This window comes from Sceloporus occidentalis, unplaced genomic scaffold (assembly GCF_023333645.1).
Source record: "Sceloporus occidentalis isolate IW3139 unplaced genomic scaffold, rSceOcc1.0.p SCAF_4, whole genome shotgun sequence".
Lineage (NCBI taxonomy): Eukaryota > Metazoa > Chordata > Lepidosauria > Squamata > Phrynosomatidae > Sceloporus > Sceloporus occidentalis.
The window spans coordinates 201,221,866-201,240,993 of NW_028316984.1; the positions used below are offsets into that span (position 1 = coordinate 201,221,866).

Consider the following 19,128-nt stretch of genomic DNA (forward strand, 5'->3'; position numbering starts at 1 on the left):
TAGAAAGATCTTCTACAAAAGTTCATGTTGCCAACTTTCAGTTAGTCTCAAAAGGTGCTACAAGATCTCTCTACATAATGACTCAAAATAGACTCTGGGGGACTTCTGAAAGATCATGGCTGTGATTCTAGATCAGCTATGTAGCTAGTAAGAACATTACATACCTAAGTAGTGTCACCTGGCCCGACCCCCCCCCCCCCAAAAAAAAATATGGACTTGCCAGGCAGTAACTACTGCCAGCAACAGTAGTCTGCTCCTGTCGATTGGGATGCAGCAGCCATTCTCATCCACTATCCCTCCAGCATCTCAGATTGCTCAGGTGCTTGTCACAGTTCCTCTGCACATCAGAGATCACTTGCAGGAGAGGAGTGGAAACATCAGTGTACTGCATCCCGATCGACATGTGAGCAGATCCCTTTTGCTCTCAGCGATTACTGCCTGCTAAATCCAGATTGGGGGATATTCATGATCCCTGCATATTCCATACTCTATTGAATATGTAGCAATTGTGAATACAAACCAGTCATTACATATTCATAACTGCGACTGATCAGGAATTCCAGCCCACATCTAAATTACAGTACTGTAACATGCCTCCCCCAGTTGTCAATCTGGATCTTCTTTAGGAGAATGAGCCTTCAAGCATTTTTCTCAGGTTATTTGTTTCTACAGTCCAAGTAGTGTGTAAGTGGAGGCAAGGAACAGATCTGCTTCCTCAGATCGGTCTTCAATAGCCAAGATATTTGTTAATATTAATTTCCTCTGTAAAATAATGCTTTTCTGATGCTAAGAAACTCCTGAAAGAGGAACATAGCAGCAGTAAATATGCTAAGCATTTTGCCAAAATCTTTTACTTTTTTATGTTCAAAAATACACATGGTTTTTGCTTCCGGTGGCATGGCAGTTCATTAAACACTTCAAAGAGTTGGCTCCGCGAGGTGTTTGCCAACTGCGGGGACTAGTCCAGTCGGGAGTGTTATCAATGATCGAGATATAACCTCCGAAGTTGAGGGGAAACAGAGGGACTCACTATCAGCCTTCAAGACCCCTAAAAACCCCGGGCGTCTCGCCATAATACCAACCCGAGAGAAGAGGAGTGGAGGATCAGAGAGAGGGGGGAAGGGAGAGAAGGTAGAGTAAGCCACGTCCGCAAAAGGCAGCCGTTTTATGGCACACGAACTGCAGACACCCCTTTTAAATTACATTTTGCAACTATTTAAACAAGCTCCTTTACTTATTGTGGTAGCGGCTGTCCATTTACAACTTCACTGACGACTCCAAATTAAGAACGCCTAAAGAGAGATTGTAGAATCAGGTCCGTCAGTTTTTGAGTGAAAGCAGGAGAGAAAGGAAACGATATCGGGACTGAGAATTTGATTGAGAAGATTTACGTAGCTGAATAATACGGGATTCAGGAAGCCGAGGTTGAGATCAGGAAGGAGAAGAAGAATGGAGGAGAGGAGCAAAGGAGGAGAGTGGAGAAAGGAGGTTGGAATTGGAGTGGTTTGACTTGGAGATTTCCCCTTTCCCCCTCATCTCCCGGACATTAAGGCTTACTGGACCTTAATTTATTAACTTCATAAGGCTTCACTGTGGAAGATAGACTGGATCTGAGACACTTACTTGGTTTTCCTTTTTCTGACTCTTATTTGGTGCCACTTGCCTTCCCCCCTTTTTCTGCACTGACGCGGACTCAGACTGTTCTTGTCGCCCGGACATATGTAGGACTGTTTTCCGGTTTATGGAACATTTTCCTTAGAGGACCACCGACCTTCTTTAAGAAAATCCCAGTGCCTATCAGTTCTCGCTTACCTTTCCTTTTCCTTTGTTTGTGATTTGTGCAAAAGATCCATTGTAACAATTGCTAAACATTAAAAGAACTTTCAATTTGAGGTGAAGCAGTGGAAAACAGAGAGTCGGATCACATAGAGGACGGTGGCAGAAGAGAGGGGGGAATATTGGGAATATTTGAACTAACGTCTACAAGCATAATATAAGTATAGCTTCATAAGAGTGTTTAATTTAAGTGCTTGCTGAATTTCGACTCATTAGGAATAACTCTGAATTTTCTGACGATAATTATTACATTTGTATAAGTTAAACAATTCATTTGGGTACTTTTCATAGAGGACAAATTGAGGAACTTAGATTCAAATCTTTTTTAGTTTGGAATACAAAGTGCCCTTTTCTGCTTGCTTCCTTACTTAACAGAGTTAGACAATCTAGACAAATTTGATGTTTATTTTTATTGGCCTTCTCTTGCTTAACAGATCTCAGCTGTAGGAACTAAAGGGAGAAGAGCAAAGAGATAATAATCATTAAACAAGGTAACAATTATATAACTGTTTAAGGGTCGAAGGTATAAAAAAGAGTTTTCCAAAGAGATATTTGTAACACCTGTATAATATTGACACGACACCACAATAGTGATAAAGAGGCCACAGCTGCAGAGGCTAGATAAGGTGTATGTAAATAATAACTATCCAGGTAAACAAAGATATAGCAAGCTTAGGTAGACATCTAGCGGCTAGTGGCCATACAGAATTCACTTTTGACCTAAAATTAGTGCAAATGTATAAAATAGCTCAAACCTAAAACAATCCAGATTTAATTACAGGATATAAGAAACACATTGAAAGTGTACTAAGTTATCTACAAATGTATATACACATTTATTGGCAGTTATTAAAGGAAAGAAGTCAATTTTAGATAACAGGAAGTAAAGAGTACTAAACAAGGGAAAGGTAAAATATACTGATGATCTCAAGGAACATGGCAGCCAAAGCAGCAAATCAAAGGAGACCCTCATTGGAAACAGGATCCAAAAACAACTACCAATTTAATCAAATAATGGAGGCGATAAAAAGATCACAGATGGAACTTCAACAAGAAATAAGGGAATCAAGAGAAGAAATGACTCAAGAATTAAAATCAGAAACTAAATTAATTAGACAGGACTTAGACAAGATTAATAAGGATGTAACAAAAATCACAGGTAAAATTGAGAAGTTAGAATCTACGGCAAAGAAACTGGAAAGTAGAAGAATTATCCGCTACACAATTAGAAGAATAGGAGGCATCTTTAAAAATGCAATTAAAACAGAAACATGCTTAAAATTAAGAGGTGTTCTAGAACAACCTAATGAAGACTTATGCGAATTTCTGACTCCCATTTTAGCTAAATACATGGACAAGTCAGCTCAACAGTTTAGTTGGGAGATGGAGCGGATGTATATATAGGTTGAACTCTAAGGTTGCAAAGGAAAGAAACCTCCCGAGGGATATCGTGATTTACTGGGTAAGAAAAAGGACGAAAGATGAGATATTACAGAAAAACCACAAGACGAGATTGGTTATACAAGGGAACAAGATTCATATTTACAAAGACATACCCCCGAAGATTTTGAAAAGGAGGAAAGAATACAGATTTCTAACAGAACTCCTGAAGAAATATAGAGTCTCTTATAGATGGGTGGAAATAGAAAGTCTTTCAGTAACGTGGAAACAAAGACAATTTAGCCTACATTCAGTAGAAAGAGCTCAGGAGTTCTGGGAGAAATATGGGAAAGAAATTGAAGACAGCAGGAAAGACATAAGTACGAAAGGCGAGGAAGAAGATGAAGGAGAATCTAGGGAAGGAAGAATTACAGACAGGAGAAGGAGCAACAGGTAAAGAAGAAGAATTAGGTGCTGGACATGAGTGAGAAATTATTTTTTTAATAAATCAGTGGAGTTAAGTTAAAGTGAAAAATTTATTAAACTGAATTGACTTTTTGGATCCACTTTTTCAGAAAATAAAAGGGAAAATGAGGATTATAACATGGAATGTGAAAGGCATGAATTCCCCAATCAAACAGAAAAAAATATTTCATGCTTTGGGTAAAGGAAATTATGACCTAATTTGTCTGCAGGAAACACATATTAAAAATAAAGATAAGAAATATTTTAAGATTTCAGAAATTAGGGAAGGAATTCATTTCGGTGGCTAAAAACAGGAAAAAAGGAGTGGTCATCTATGCCTCAGAAAATTTAAAACCGAAAGAAATTTTCAATGATACGGAAGGTTACTATTTGGGAGTTGTAATAATAATAAATAATAAAACTTTATTTCTATACCGCTTTTCCATCTGATCAAAGCGGTTTACATAGTGATCATAAATAAGCATACAATTCAATAAAATTTTAAAATCTACATACATACAACAAGATAAAATATGAGAAAGAAACCATTTTGGTAGTAGGATTATATGGCCCCCAGATAAATAAGAGTAAGTTTTACAAGAAACTGCATAATAAAATTTCTGAATATGATTACTCAAATGTGATAATTATAGGAGACTTTAATGATGTGTTAGAACCGAAATTGGACAGAAAATCAGCTATGACAATTGAGGAAAGTCAAGGAAAATTACCTAAGTCCTTTTTTAACATGGTACAGAATCTGGACTTATATGATGGTTGGAGACACTTATATAAAAACAAGCAGGAGTATACTTTTTTTCAGGGAGACACCACTCGCTCTCTAGAATTGACATGTGTTTTTTATCTAAACCACTGATTAACCAGGCAATTAAAGGAGAAATATCTCCAAGGACAATTTCCGATCATAACCCTGTGGTTATCCATCTAAAAGGCAAGGGGAAACATTATACTTGGAAATTAAATGAGGAACTACTTCAAGAGAAAGATATCATTTCTAGCACCATGTTATTACCCATTATTTTAAAGAAAACACACCTGGTGAAATAAACACAATAACGATATGAGAGGCTAGTAAAGCCGTTTTTAGAGGTCATTTAATACAACAAAGCATTCAAATGAAAAGAAGGAAACAAGGAAACTTAATACAGTTAACGAAGAAGCTAGAAGAAAAAGAAAAAATATTACAACGAAAGCCATCTAATAAAAAATTGATCGAGGAAATAAAAGTAATACAGAAGCAAATTGATTTTGAGAATACAACAGAAATAGGAAAGAACTTTAAATGGGCAAAGCAAACTACATTTGAACACTCGAATAAAATTGGGAAATGGTTGGTCCTAAGATTAAAAGAAAGAAAAGACAACTCTATAATAACAGAGATTAGGACAAAAAATGGGACACTTGTTCAAAATGAAGAAATTAAAGAGGTTTTCCAAGAATACTACAAAGACATGTATAAACCACAACTGAAAGAAATGGGAAATATTAAATAATATTTGGATAGAATCAAATTCAGCACTCCATTGGAAGCACAGTTTCAAAAATTAAACGAAGATATTACCACGGAAGAGAATACTGAGGCAATAAAGAGTTGTAAGGACGGGAAGGCCCCAGGTCCCAACGGTTTCACCTCGAAATTCTATAAAACTTTTTAGACAAATTGGTTACCCCCTGAAAGTGACTATGAATGCCATATTAAAAGAAGGAATCCCTCCATCCTGGAAAGAGACAAACATAGTTATTATACCAAAAGAAGGTAAAGATCTAACAGATCCTAAAAATTTTAGGCCAATCTCTCTTCTTAATTTGGACTACAAATTTTTTTCAAACATATTGGCTAATAAACTAAAAAAATATATGCAAGAATGGGTAAATGTTGATCAAAGGGGGTTTCTCCTGGATGGGAGATAACCTAAGAATAATATTACATATTCTAGAATCCTATCAGCAACATGGTCATAGGAAATTAGGAATATTATTTGCAGATTTTGAAAAGGCTTTCGATACTGTGAGCTGGGAGATTATATATGAAATTATACACAGAATGAAATTAGGAAACAAATTCGGAACATGGATAAAGGAAATTTACAAAAACCAAAAAGTGTGGGTCTGTGTAAATGGTCAAAGAACTCAACGTTTTCAAATTGAAAGAGGTACTAGACAAGGTTGTCCATTGTCCCCTTTATTGTTTGTCCTGGAGATGGAAATGTTAATTAAAAATATCAAAGAAGAGAATGAAATTAGAGGACTAAAAATTTAAAAAACATAACTTTACAATCAGAGTTTATGCAGATGACCTAGCAATAATATTGGATGAACCAAATTTAAGTGCAGAACGTCTGGTAAAAAAGATTGATGAATTTGGCAATATGTAAATTAAACAAAGATAAATCATTTTTCCTAACTAAAAATACATCAAAAATGGAGGAGACAGAACTGTATATTTTAATGGGAATAAAAATTCAGAAATCAGTGAAATATTTAGGAATAAATTTGAGTAATATAAATCTCTTTGGAAAAAATTACAAGATTTTATGGAATGAAATCAAGAAAGATTTAGGGAGATGGAGTAGAGCAAAACTCTCATTTCTAGGTAGAATCCTAGCAGTTAAAATGTTAATACTCCCAAAACTAATTTTTCAATTTCAAATGATTCCAATCCCAATTGCCAGGAAAACATTCAAAAACTGGGACAAGGAAATAACATCCTTTCTGTGGGAAGGGAAAAAACCTCGCGTTCGCCTAAAACTTTTACAAGACTCGAAACTGAGGGGTGGCTTTGGGGTTCCGGGTTTAGAATTATATTATGATGCATGTTGCTTAATTGGGCTGAGGGAATGGATAGCCCTTAGAGACAATAGTTTATTAGCTTTGGAAGGTGAAGTGTTATGGGTGGCACACCTATCTTGTTTATGGAAAAGAGAAACTGAACAAAAATTTTAATAATCACTGCATTAGAAGATCTTTATTGGATGTATGGAAAAGATACAAAAAAAGAATAATGATGAAATTACCGGACTGCGTCTCCCCACAAGAGGCTTTTCAAAGAAGGGAAATGATACAGGATGAAAATTGGCTTACATATAAGATCTTACTGAAAAGATATGCAGGGGAGACGAAATTAAAATCCCAAGAAGAGTTAGCAAGAGAAGATCACAAAATTAATTGGTTTCCTTATAGACAAATTGCGGAGATATCAAATGGACAAGAGAAACATAGGGTTCATGGGAAAAGATAAGGAACTTGAAATTTTTAAGATCATTACCTCAAATACAAAAGGAATGATCGGGAAACGCTATAAGATTTTGCTACAGGAAAAACTGGAGACAGAGGTGGTTAAAGACGCAATGATAAAATGGGCAAGAAACATTGGTCATAGCCTAGATTTGGCAAAATGGGAAAAAACATGGCATAATATCTCTAAATATTTGGCCCCACAAAGAATGAGAGAAGATTATTATAAAATATATCTCCAATGGTATTTAACTCCTGAAAAACTCTCTAAAATATATAAAAATAAGTCCTCCCTTTGTTGGAAATGCAAAAAGGAACAGGGCACTTTCTTCCACTGCTGGTGGTCTTGCAAAGAGATAGGGAAATACTGGGATATGATAAATACTTCATTGTCTGAAATGATAGGCATTACATTACAGAAATTGCCTGAAATGTGTTTACTGAATATGGTAAATGGCGACATAGAGAAAGAGTATGGTAAAATTCTTTATTATGCGATCACTTTAGGAAGGATAACCCAAGCGCAAAAATGGAAAACAGAAGACATCCCTGAAAGAAAAGTTTGGTTAATGAAACTACACGAGGCTATAGAGATGGATAAATTAACTTTAATATTAAGAGGAGATACAATAAATGAGGTTGATCAAACATGGGAAAAGGTGACAGAATATTTAGGAAAGATCTGGAATACATAATACACCACTAAGGTAAACGTCAGTAATTTTATTATAGCCTGAATATATACCCGGAATCGTGTGAGAAAAAGTGGATTTAATTAAGTTTCAAAATGTAGGATAGGGATTAGACAATCTTTACGTGATAATTATACACAGTTTACGAATGTAAAAATGTAAGTGAAGGTACAAAGTGCTAGTAGAAGAAATTCAGAATTAAGATGAAATAAAGCAATCAGCATTTAAAGGAGAGGAAGTTGTTTGAATGGAAGCAAGAAAGTTTTAGAATGTCGTCGAAGGTTAGAGTAAATGAAGGAAAGTTCAGTGATGAACAGTAGTAGGTGATAGAATCACATACGGAGAGGGTGGAAGGGAATGATAGAGGAAGGAATAAGGAAAGAGAACAATAGAATAGGTGGAAGAATAGGATAGGAAACTGGAATGATAAAGAAGGAAAGAAAAGAAGTTAGGAAGATATTGAACAAGATAAGGTATGTTTAATATGTGAATATTATATGTATTATGTTGTATGTGTTGTTTGTGATTTGTATGTTAGTTAATGTGTTTGCTTTTTTAATTCAATAGAATTTTTATAATAATAAAAAAATACACATGGTTTTTATATACGAAACATAACTGGCCGAGATTCTACATTGAGGAGATGGAGCATAACCTTATGTTCAGAGTTACAGTGGTTGCACATCGCTTAGTCATTAGTGAATTGTGATTTGCAACCAAATGTATATGTAAATATGCACATCTGCTATCTGCAATGGCACCACATGTGAAATTCAGCTTCTGCAGCCCTAGACTGAAGACAGCCATTCCACATTGAACAAAAGTGTGAGAGAACTTACACAAGCGTAAGCGAGTGAGAGGATTCTGGCCAAAGATTTCTGTAGAAAATCAGTAACCCCTGTTTCTTACCTGCGCAGATAAGGTGTATCACTCCCCACCAACTCCCTTGTACTACAGAATTCTAGGTATATCTGCAGCCACTCTGTCTCCCATTAAGACCGGGTTTAGCAACTTTGGAAGGTTATGTGGCCACATTAGCCCAATGGGGCTACGTTAGCCTTGAAGGGCCATATACTTCACAAAAAAGTGAGGGAGGGCCACTTTAAGCTCACTTTTTGTTTCAGAAAAAAAGACATGGGGAGACCCAAAAATGACCCAGGGGCTGCATATAACCCACAGGCCACTTTCCCCAACCTTACATTTAAAAATAGCAGCTGAACACTTTGACCCCATTAAGATTCTTTTGTCCAAATCTAAAGACTTCTTGGTTCTACCCAAGCACTGAAGCAAAAGGCAATCAAAAAGCTCAGAATAAATGCTGTTTATTTTATTAAAGTCATACCACTTAGAAAGAAAAGTTGTCAAAGCATTTTATATAAGAAAAGATGACAACAGTGATCTTCGCTTTCAAGTTTTTACTGCCTTTTCCTCTGTAGTCTCTGAGTCTTGCATGCCTTGATCTGGTATGAACTGATCTCGGCTTTGGATTCTTGGCCTCTCACATAATGATGCAAAGAGCCTTCCATGTTACTGCATCAAACACCAAAAGAAGAGCACCTTCCCTGGAAGTGCACAAGAAGTGCCAAGCTCTACGAACCTCCATGCCTGACGACAGCAAGGACCTTTCCTCTGGGTAGTTTGTACCAGTGGCTCCTTCCTCTCAGAAAAATCACATCATATACATTTCAGCTCTGCATTCAAACAGTGCATGCCAGACTTATTTGAACAAAACTAGAATGAGGATTCTGATTACTTGGTCTTTTCTTATCACATCCCCCTCTCTCTGACTCTTCACCAAACATTTGATTGTATAATTTACTCTGTAGATTACTAAATAATGTGCTTTCCTTCTTGGAAATGTGAGGCAAAACATCCAAGTAGGTGTTTTGAATTATAGCATCTCCAAACAGAAATTATAGCATCTCCAAACGTTTTAAGGTGACTGTGCATAAGACAAATCTTTTCTGTGAGTTAGTTCATAGGACTTTGTCTCTAATGTGGATCTTAGGTGCCAACAGCTTCTGGATTTAGCATCTAAAACCAACTTCATCAATGAAAAGTTCCACTAAGAAATGTTCGTACATCTCATGAGAACCTTGACCAAATAGAAAACTTAAATGTTTCACATCCTCATATAGTAGGAGAGATCAGGGCCTTGCCTACATCCATCTATTGCACCACCCCATTAGTGTCTCTCAAGCTGCAAAGGCTGTTAAACCCCTACCTGATAATGAAGAGCTGCAGTATAGACAGCAGTGAGCTGGGTAGCTAATCCTTGCTCCAAATCCAAAAGTCTTTTTATGTCTCCATCAGATGTAAATATGCAATAAAAGCCAAACAGTATAGCACTGCCTTTATTCCAAGTCTAACTCCAGCTTCAGTGCTGGCATTGATTTCCTAAGGATCTGTGTCGTGGTTTCTTTGTTTTTTATCCCAGGTAAGTCACTCAGGAACAAATATTCAAGGTTACTGTATAAAATAAAAGTTACAGGAGAAGGAAGACTGCATTTAGCAAAATACTTTGGGAAGGAAAAGGCAATCCACTGAAATATGTACATACAGCAGTATACAAGAGAATAGCCCTGTGGCTTTAGAGTCAAGATATATTCATGAAAACATTTATGAATACATGAGACAACTACGGTACAGTAAACCCAAGCTTATGTCTTTATGTACATTTTTACTCAAAGGTAAGCCCCATCAACAACATAAATACCCTAGGTATCAGATTTTATCTGGTCTTGGAAACTAAGTAGGGTCAGGCCTGGGTAGTACTTGGATGGGTGGCCACCAAGGAATACTAACTGCTGTAGGCTATATCACAGAAGAAGATAATGGCATACCACCTCTAAGTATTTCTTGATTAAGAAAAACTGGTGAAATTAATGGGGTCACAATAAGTCAATAGGTGACTTGAAGGCATATACAAACATAAGTTCCACTGAACTTACTATTGAGTACAGTCGCCCTTTCTTTATGTGGGGGATCCGTTCTGGACTACCCCGCATAAAGAGAATTCCGCCTATGCATGAGCCCCATTTAAATTAATGAGGCTCGTGCATGCGGCGGTGTGGTGGCGCGCACATGCGCGCCATGGGCACACACTCCACTGTTCCCTATGGGACACACCACCCCTTCTCCCCGTGCAGCTTTCAGCATATGAAACAGGCGCACTGTAGTTATCCAAGTCACACACTCAGTCTCAGAGGATGGCATTGTTAACCCTAAAAGGCTTGGGCCCAGGATATCTGAAGGACCGCCTCTCCCCATACATTCCGTCCCGCACCCTCAGAACATCTGGGTAGCAACTACTTAGGGTTCCCGGGGCTAGCCTTGTCTCCACTACTAGGAAGACATTCTCCATCGCTGCCCCGGCCCTCTGGAATACGCTGCCCATAGAGCTCCGCTCGGCCACCTCCCTGGCCCAATTTAGAAGGGATCTAAAGATCTTCCTTTTCTGCATTGCATTCCCCGACTAAAATCCAATGGGCCTCCTTCCTCTTCACTGGCAAGGGGACTGGCTAACTCGGGGCTTTTCTGTTTTTTCTGTTTTTTATTGAATTTGGATGTATTGATGTATTTTACCACTGTTTTTAACCTGTTGTTAACTGCCCTGATCTGTTGGAAGGGCGGTATATAAATAAAAATTTAAAAAAAAAAAACCCTCTGAAGAAATTAGCCAAGAAAACCCTGTGACAGGTTCTCCTTAGGGTCACTATAAGTGAGTAATGACTTGAAGGCACACAACAACAGGTATGTACATGATTGTTTTGTAATACCCTTACCTGAACTTGCAATAAAGTTACACACATATAAAATTGTTTTGAAATGTGAATTTCTCCCCATTAGCACCCTTTTGAGGGTGCTAAGCCATAGAAAGAGAGTGTATTTCATGACAACAAACCAAGAAGTTCTAGGAAGCTATTGAGAACATCCACAGTAAAAAGCCAGTTAGACTAGGAATATTTTCTCTTCTACAATATAATTCTATCCATCTGACTGATGTTTCCCAACACCAAACATTTGCCTGGAGACACTGGCTCAGTTATAGCTCTCAGAGGCTCTATTTCGTGTTGACTATATGAAAAAGCATGTGGACATGTAGCAGGCATTGTGGCTTGGAAAAAACATGACCATCTTTAGATTGCTTGCCTACCTGAGCTTATTCAATGCAATGACACCTTTGTCTGTGACGTTCCCACAGGAAATTATCCACAGGCGTAGCAGACTTTTCTGCAAGCTTTGGGTCTCACTGAGCCGCTGTAAGCAGTCATCTTGGATGTACATGCACTTGCAAAATTTGATTTCCTCAACATGTTCCAGGCCATCTGAAACAGACAAAATGTTTACTGATAACATCCAGTTTAACAACGACAACAATGATGATGACAATGTTCTGTAACTTCAGCTGGTCCAAAGAGCAGCAGCCAGATTGCTAACTGGGGCTGGCTACAAGGAGCACACAACTCCACCATTTGCAACAATGTGTTTTTTAATTTGTTGTAAGCTGCACAGAGCTGGAGTAACAACTGAAGGGAGCCTGGTTGGGTTAGGGTGAGTAATGGGAACAGCAGTGCTCTATCATGTAACTCACCTGGATTTTTGAAGGGGGGAAATGGATTTATAATATGCCCAGTCAAGTCTTAACTACAGTACTTACCTAAATAATCAAATCCTTTATACATGATGCAAGATTCTGTGGCATCTATTGCTTGTATCTTATATTTTCCTAATGGCCCTGTAGGGAGGCCATTGTAATCTTGCTGCCATTTATCAAATCCATGATATCGTACAAATGCTCCACACCGAAGGAGCCACTCCGAAGCTGCTCTGTCTGGGCCAACAGCCTGGATCCGTTCGTAGTCTACCCTGTCAATGAGGAGACAGAGACAGTTCTTTTCAAAGCATTCAACATCTTCAAATGATGGAAGCAAGGGAAGTGGGAAGTCATACCTTTGTGTCAAAGAAAATGTGACTCTAAAGAGTCTAAAAACTCTGGATTTAATATGAGTGTGTCACACACTCTCAGCCCCAGAAAACCTTGCCTTAGGGCCACCATAAGTCAGAAATGACTTGAGGACACACAACCACAAACTTAACTAAGTACCCTCTCCTAGTCTGAACCCTCATGCCTCAAAACCTGACAGAAACGCCATTCACCCATGTTCCAATAGCCAACTGAAGAGATCTCATTCTCCTCATACAGCTAATGCCCAGTAAAGTAGGTGAGAGGGGGAGTTACAGTCACAACTTAATCATGATTGTGCCACCATTGCCATGGTCATAACTCCTCTCACCTACTTTAATGGGCATCAGCTGCATTGGGAGGAGATCCATTTGGCTGGCAACTGGGTTATGAGGGAATGACATTTCTTGTCAGATTTTGGGGGAGGAGGGGGAAGGTTTGGGCCAGAAGAATACTGTTTAATGTAAGTATTATGGAATACTGGCCATTGCAGAATATGATGTAGAATACTGGCCACTGTTATTTATTCTTGCTTTGTGCTCTTACTTGTTGAAAACACTGTTTAGCCAGCCCCAGAAATGCCGGCGCCCATCACAGGAGGAGGTCAATTTCTTCCATACGTTTGCTTGCCGTGCCAAAGCTTCCGTCAGCATTGTGCAGCTTCTTAATGGTCTCAGCTCTGTGGGTTTCTGTATAAGGAATAATATACATATATATGACCAGAACTGGAATTAAAGTTAAAAACAGAGGTTAGCACACACTGAATCTATCCCTTTATTGCTCACACAGAAGCCTGGCAAAGGCTATAAAGAGAGAGTGACTTGTCAAACTGAAACCCCAAAATCTGTATTGTGGGAATATGTAAAGCCTATGGGGCTACAGAAATAAACGTAATCAATAATAATAAATAATATGTTTATTACATCAAACAAAGGGGCACAGAAATATGTGACCTTTGGAGGTTGTCTTCAGATCTCGAAAACCTGTCCATGTTTCGCCTCATAAAAATGTGACCACAATTAAGGGAATTAACGAGGTGTATTTTAACTGTATGTTGTATCTATGTATTTTGTTACTCGATGCTGTAAGCCGCCTTGGTCCTCATATAAATAAAACCTTATTATTATTATTACTATTATGATGATATGGATTCTGGGGATTCCCTAGCATTGAGCCGGGGCAGTTAAAGCGGTCTCAAACTGGATTGTTTCTGCAGTGTGTCTTGGGACTGCTTTAACTGCCATGGTCCAATGCTAGGGAATTCTGGGAACTGTAGTTCCGTGAGACATTTAGCCTTCTCTGTCAAAGGACGACAACTCCCAGAATTCCAAAAAAAGTTAAAGCGGTGCCAAACCGGGTTATTTCTCCAGTGTGGACGCACCCATAGAGGTATAAATTCCCTAATTCCCCCCCCCCCCCAATGCTCCAAAGGGGCGTTTTGGGTCAGAAGCCCCCAAAGAGTAACGCTTTAAGGCCGAGAGAGAGGGAGGGAGGGAGGGAGGGAGGGAGGCCTACCGCCTGGCCGTCGTCGGGCCTCGTCCTGCCCCCGCCTCAATCAAGGAGGAGGAAAAGGAGGAGGAGGAGGAGGAGGAGGAGACACCGGCGACGACGAAGGCGGCGACGGGCAACATGGCGCCCGTCAGGCCCTGGCTTTGGGGCCTAGCAGCCTGGGCCCGGTTCTGTCCGCGCCCTCGGGCCCCGCTTCCCTCCCGGGCCCTCAGCAGCGGCGAAGGCGGCCCGAAGACCGAGAGGAGGAGGAGGAGGAGGAGGCGGTGAGAGGGAGGGCCGTTGGTCCAAAACACGCCGCAGAACGAAGCAACCCATTTGGGACCGCAGGGCTCTCTGGGGCATCATGGGAGTTGTAGTTTTTCATTGAGGCGGTGGGCCTTCCCTGTCTGCCAGAGAGCTCTGGGGACACATTGAACGACGCTTCCCGGGATTCGCTTTACTTGAGTCCAAAACACACCGCAGGAATAACCCGCTCTGAGGCCGTTTTCAGCTGCCCTGGATCACTGCCAGGGAATCATGGGAAGTTTTGTAGTTTTGCGAGACACTGAGCCTTCCCTGTCAGAGAGCTCTGGGGCCACAGCGAACTACAAGTCCCAGGGTTCCCTAGCACTGAGCCAGGACCGTTGAAGGGGTCTGAAACTGGGCTGTTTCTCCAGTTGTGGACCTGTGTCCCAAAACCCACCGCAGAAATAATCCGGCTTGAGACCGTTTTTAACTGCCCTGGCTCAGTGCTAGGGCATTCTGGGAATTGTAGTTTTTGTGAGACATCCCGCCTTTTTACGTCAGAGAGCTCTGGGGCCACAATGAACTACATTATTTATAGTTTTATCTTTTTAAGAAAATATGTTTTATTATTTTAATAACCATCTGTTTTAATACTGTAATACTTTAATTCCTTTTCAATGTACCTATTATTATTACTATTATTATTATTTAATTGTATGTAATTTTAATGTTTCTATTGCACTGTTTTTAATAATGCTGTGAAGCCGCTCTGAGCCCCAGTCCTGGGAAAAAGAGCCGGATACAAATAAATATGACCAATAAGCACAATAATCAAATGAATATCTTCTCTCCAGGCCCCTCATTTTACTTAAGTTCCCAGAGATATATAAAAACAGATTAATAACTACTCAAAACAAAGAAGAGAGGAAATGGACGAAGGGAAAAAGGAGAAACAGATGCGAGTCGGAGCTGAAATTTGCCCTGTTTCTGTTGCTGCTGTTTCCTCTTAGTCCAAAGTCCAGAGCGTAAGGAGATAAGAGTTATTATATCTCTCTGGACATCATAGGTTTGTTCCTATTTCATGATTTCTGATTTTGGATTTCTATCGCTCTACAGACGGACATCATTTCATTTTAACTCGCCGTTCCCTGCAAGGAGATTAAGGCAACACTTCATCTTCTCAACCACTCATCCCGTGCTATACTCACAACAACCCTGTGAGGTAGTCTAGGCAATACGGACCGGCCCAAGCCCACCGTGGCTGCATCCGCATAGCAGAAATAAACCCAGTTTGACAGCACTTTAACTGCCATGGCCAAGTGCTTTGGACCTCTGGGACTTGTAGTTTTCTGACATGATTAGCCTTCTCTGTCGGATAGCCCCGGTGCCTCACAAAACTGCATTTCCCTGAATTATTGTCACTACTGTCGTTTATTTATATAGCGCCATTTATGTACATGGCACTTTGCCATAGAATGAAACATGTATAACTACTTCAATATAAAATACTAACAATACTAGAATACAGTACTAAAATATAATACTAAAAATGCAATAGTAAGATATTATCATAAACTACAGTGCAATAAAATAAAATAAATTCCATAGCGTTGAACCGTGGCAATTAAAGATCCCAAAGGACCTTTTCACACTTGAAATTGGAACTCCAATCCAAAGCCATTTCGAAGGGAAGGGGAAGCAGAGTCAATTCGAATCCAAGGCAATTCATGTGAGGCAAAGCAGAGCAAGCGCAAAAAGAATGATCAAACCAGTACATACCATGCGGATTCAACGATTCGAATTGGCACCCTTGCGCATGCTCAGTGGGGCTCTGAATGCATCGTGAACCTTTGCACTTCTGGGGTGAAGAAGGGGGCCGCTTCCTGGTTCCATTTTCACATGAATGCTAGCCTCACACGAATGATGGCTTCACCTTTCTTCTTCCCTTCTATTTTATTCTATATTTTACTCTATTTACTCTATTTCAACAATTTAGCAATGTCTGCAACGCCCGCCATGTGTAGTCTTGAGTATACATACAGCCAGATCCGAACGTGTCCTCTGTGTCATCCCTCTATTCCTCCTTGAGGTATCCGAACGTGTCCTCCATGTCAGTCCCTCAAACAAAGCAAATGGAGCAAAATTACAGCGCCACATCATGGGAAATATGGCACCTTGGAGGTTGTGAGGGAGTGTACCAAGACCGAAGCAAAGTTGCATTCCACACCAAGACCAGTTTGAATTGGATTCGAATTGACCTTGGAGAAAGATTTGTGAATTCACTAGTTCACCAAATTCACCTACATCAGGAGTGACCTTGGATTGACTTAGGATCGGCCTCGGAATGATTCCCCATAGAAAGCAATCGTGTGTGATAATTTATCATGTTATAACATGAATTCGCATGGTTGGGCCCAGAATGGCATCGGATTGGAGTTGCAAAAAACGTCGTGTGATAAGGGCCAAACACACTGCAGAAATCATCCAGTTTGAGACCACTTTAACTGCCCTGGCTCAGTGTTGGGGAAAGTTTATTGCATCATCAGAGCTCTCTGACAGAGAAGGCTAAATGACACTGAAAATTACAGTTGTGAGAATTCACTAGCATTCAGCCAGGGCAGTTAAAGTGGTCTCAGACTGGATGATTTCTACAGTGTGTTTTGGACCAAAGTGGTGTGAAACTGGATTATTTCTGTAGTGCGGATGCAGTGAGTTTCCTAGCCCATAAGGGAAAGGATTTGAACCTGGTTCTGCCTAGTCATAGTGCAAGGCTCTGGCTATGATAGTGTCTTGACTATCTTATGGATTTACTGCTAGAGACAAGTATTGTTACTGAAGTTGTAAAAACTCAGCAATGGTTGGGATAGGTAATTACTATAAGGAACTTTTTCCAGGTTTGGAGAACATAACTTGTGTTTATTCTTTTCAAACTCGTTTTTAATAGCACCTTTGATGTTGCTGTAATTGGCGCTGGGATTGTGGGGCTGGCATCTGCCAGGGAGCTGAGTCTGCGGCATCCTTCTCTCGTTTTTGGTGTGTTGGAAAAGGAGAAAGAGTTAGGTATGAGATCTGAATCTGACAAAACCCCTCACAGCCTTCTGTTTTATTTTTGCTCATGGGTTTCTAACTTCCTGGTGCTCCTTCTTCTGGATTTATATTCTGGATTTTGTGGTCTCCTCCAACTCTACAATTCTATGATTATACTGTATATTCTTAATATCAGTATTAAATACTGATTCCCTAACCTTTGGTCCTGCATTTGTTTTGGACTTCAGCTCCCAGAAGCCCCGGCCATTGTATCTAGCAATCAGGAATTATGGGAGCTGAAGTCCAAATCATCTAGAGGACCAAAGTTTGGGAACCACTGGATACAATCCATCATAAATGTCTTCTGTACAAGGATATTTTTATGTTACTCCTTTAATACCCGTATGGGATTTTTGGTGTCTTTTGTCCTTTTAACATAAATTGCTTTTGAACAGATCTCTTAGAAAGATTAGTAATTGGTAAATTGCTCCCTAAATGGATTAAGTCATTTTTCAACATCTTACCAGTAATGGGAGCTCATCAAATATATATTCTTTCCACACACTTAAGTTCTAAATTCCTAGATGGTTTTGTACAAGATAGTGTCTACTTGTTACCTTCACAAGAAAAACTTTTTACACCTGCATTTCTGGTCAGTTAATATATTTGCATTTTTTTTCTGGGTTAAAAATCCTAATGTTTTTCAGCGTATATGACAGTAGCGTTCCCCCTTCTCCCACATCTGAATAATAAGAATTATCATGTATATAAGGTTTATGTATCCATTCATTTAAGTGCTTTATAATTCAACATCTCCTAATCCTTCCAACTTTTTAAGGCAGGGCAGTGTTTATTTAATAAATCTACAGTTTGCCCTCCACATTTGTGGCTTTGACTTTTGCAGATTTGATTATTCACAGATTTGATTATTATATTCTTTCTAAGACTGCCTAGGACGGTTCTCCACCATGACTCTATGGCCAGCTTTCACCAGAGGTTGCTCTGGAGGCTGTTGATTCCTAGAAAGAACACTTCTTTAGGCTTTTGTGGGTCCTCCTACAATTTTGTGGTCAATGTCTGGCAGATGTTGACCACAGAATTGCACTGGATGACCTAGAGATTCCTAGAGAGGGTTCTTTCAGGTTAAAAATAGTTGTTGTTTTTAATTTGTGTTTTTTCCATTTTCATGGGGGTCTTGTGTCTCTAACCCCAATGAATGTGGAGGGTCCACTGTCTATTCAGCCATTTCTCCAAAGAGCTAAAGGTGCCATACACAGCTTAAGACGAAAAAAAATTAATAGGCTGAAAATATGAAATATGTCTAACAAGTTACAACAGGTTTCAAAGTTTAAAAGAATATCAAAACTATGCACATTTCCATTATGAGATAAATCCAAGAGAACAAAAGGTTTAAATAAACAGCCATGTCTTTACATGGTGCCTCAATGAAACCAGTGTTGGTGCCAGTCAGGGCTCCAAGGGGAGGGCATTCCATAACTGGGGTGCCTAGGCTAAGAAGGCTCTGCACCTCCAGTCTGAAAAGGTAGAGCCCCAATGGTAGTACTGGGTTTTTCAAGCAAATATTTAGAAAAGATATTTAGATCTGTTTATTAAAGACATTTTAACTGATGGTTATGTCCTCTTTTATTTTACCACAATTTGAAATTGCATTGTGATTATGTTTTGTGTTGTTTCATACAATCAAGATGTCTCTTTTTTGTTCTTATTTTATTTAAAAAATGAAGGCTGATTTAACTATCTTTTAATTATAAA

At 39.3% G+C, this 19,128-nt stretch overlaps 1 protein-coding gene across 3 annotated transcripts; it reads right to left on the minus strand.

Moving 5' to 3' along the window:
* Positions 1–8,934: 8,934 nt before the first annotated feature.
* On the minus strand, positions 8,935–14,619 carry LOC149315305 (ATP synthase subunit s, mitochondrial-like). 3 transcript variants are annotated; one of them, XR_016281053.1, is made up of 6 exons: positions 14,110–14,517; positions 13,141–13,283; positions 12,289–12,497; positions 11,785–11,956; positions 9,853–10,097; positions 8,935–9,285 (listed from the first exon to the last, which is right to left on the minus strand). XR_016281053.1 is itself a non-coding variant. In XM_089522931.1 (5 exons), the coding sequence occupies exons 2-5, from the start codon at positions 13,245–13,247 to the stop codon at positions 9,983–9,985; spliced, it is 603 nt and encodes a 200-aa protein (XP_089379057.1). In that variant the 5' UTR covers positions 13,248–13,283; positions 14,561–14,619; the 3' UTR covers positions 8,935–9,982. The 3 variants fall into 3 exon arrangements, 2 of the variants coding, with proteins under 2 accessions (XP_089379057.1, XP_089379056.1); XM_089522931.1 differs by lacking the exon at positions 14,110–14,517 and adding an exon at positions 14,561–14,619 and having other exon boundaries at positions 8,935–10,097; XM_089522930.1 differs by having other exon boundaries at positions 8,935–10,097.
* Positions 14,620–19,128: the final 4,509 nt, after the last annotated feature.

Coding starts and splice junctions, on each gene's coding strand:
- LOC149315305 (XM_089522931.1), bottom strand. CDS start 13,247: ATGCTGACGGAAGCTTTGGCACGGCAAGCAAACGTATGGAAGAAATTG. Junction 12,498..13,140: donor CTAAACAGTGTTTTCAACAA/GTAAGAGCACAA, acceptor CCTCATTGACAG/GGTAGACTACGAACGGATCC. Junction 11,957..12,288: donor TAAAGGATTTGATTATTTAG/GTAAGTACTGTA, acceptor TGTCTGTTTCAG/ATGGCCTGGAACATGTTGAG.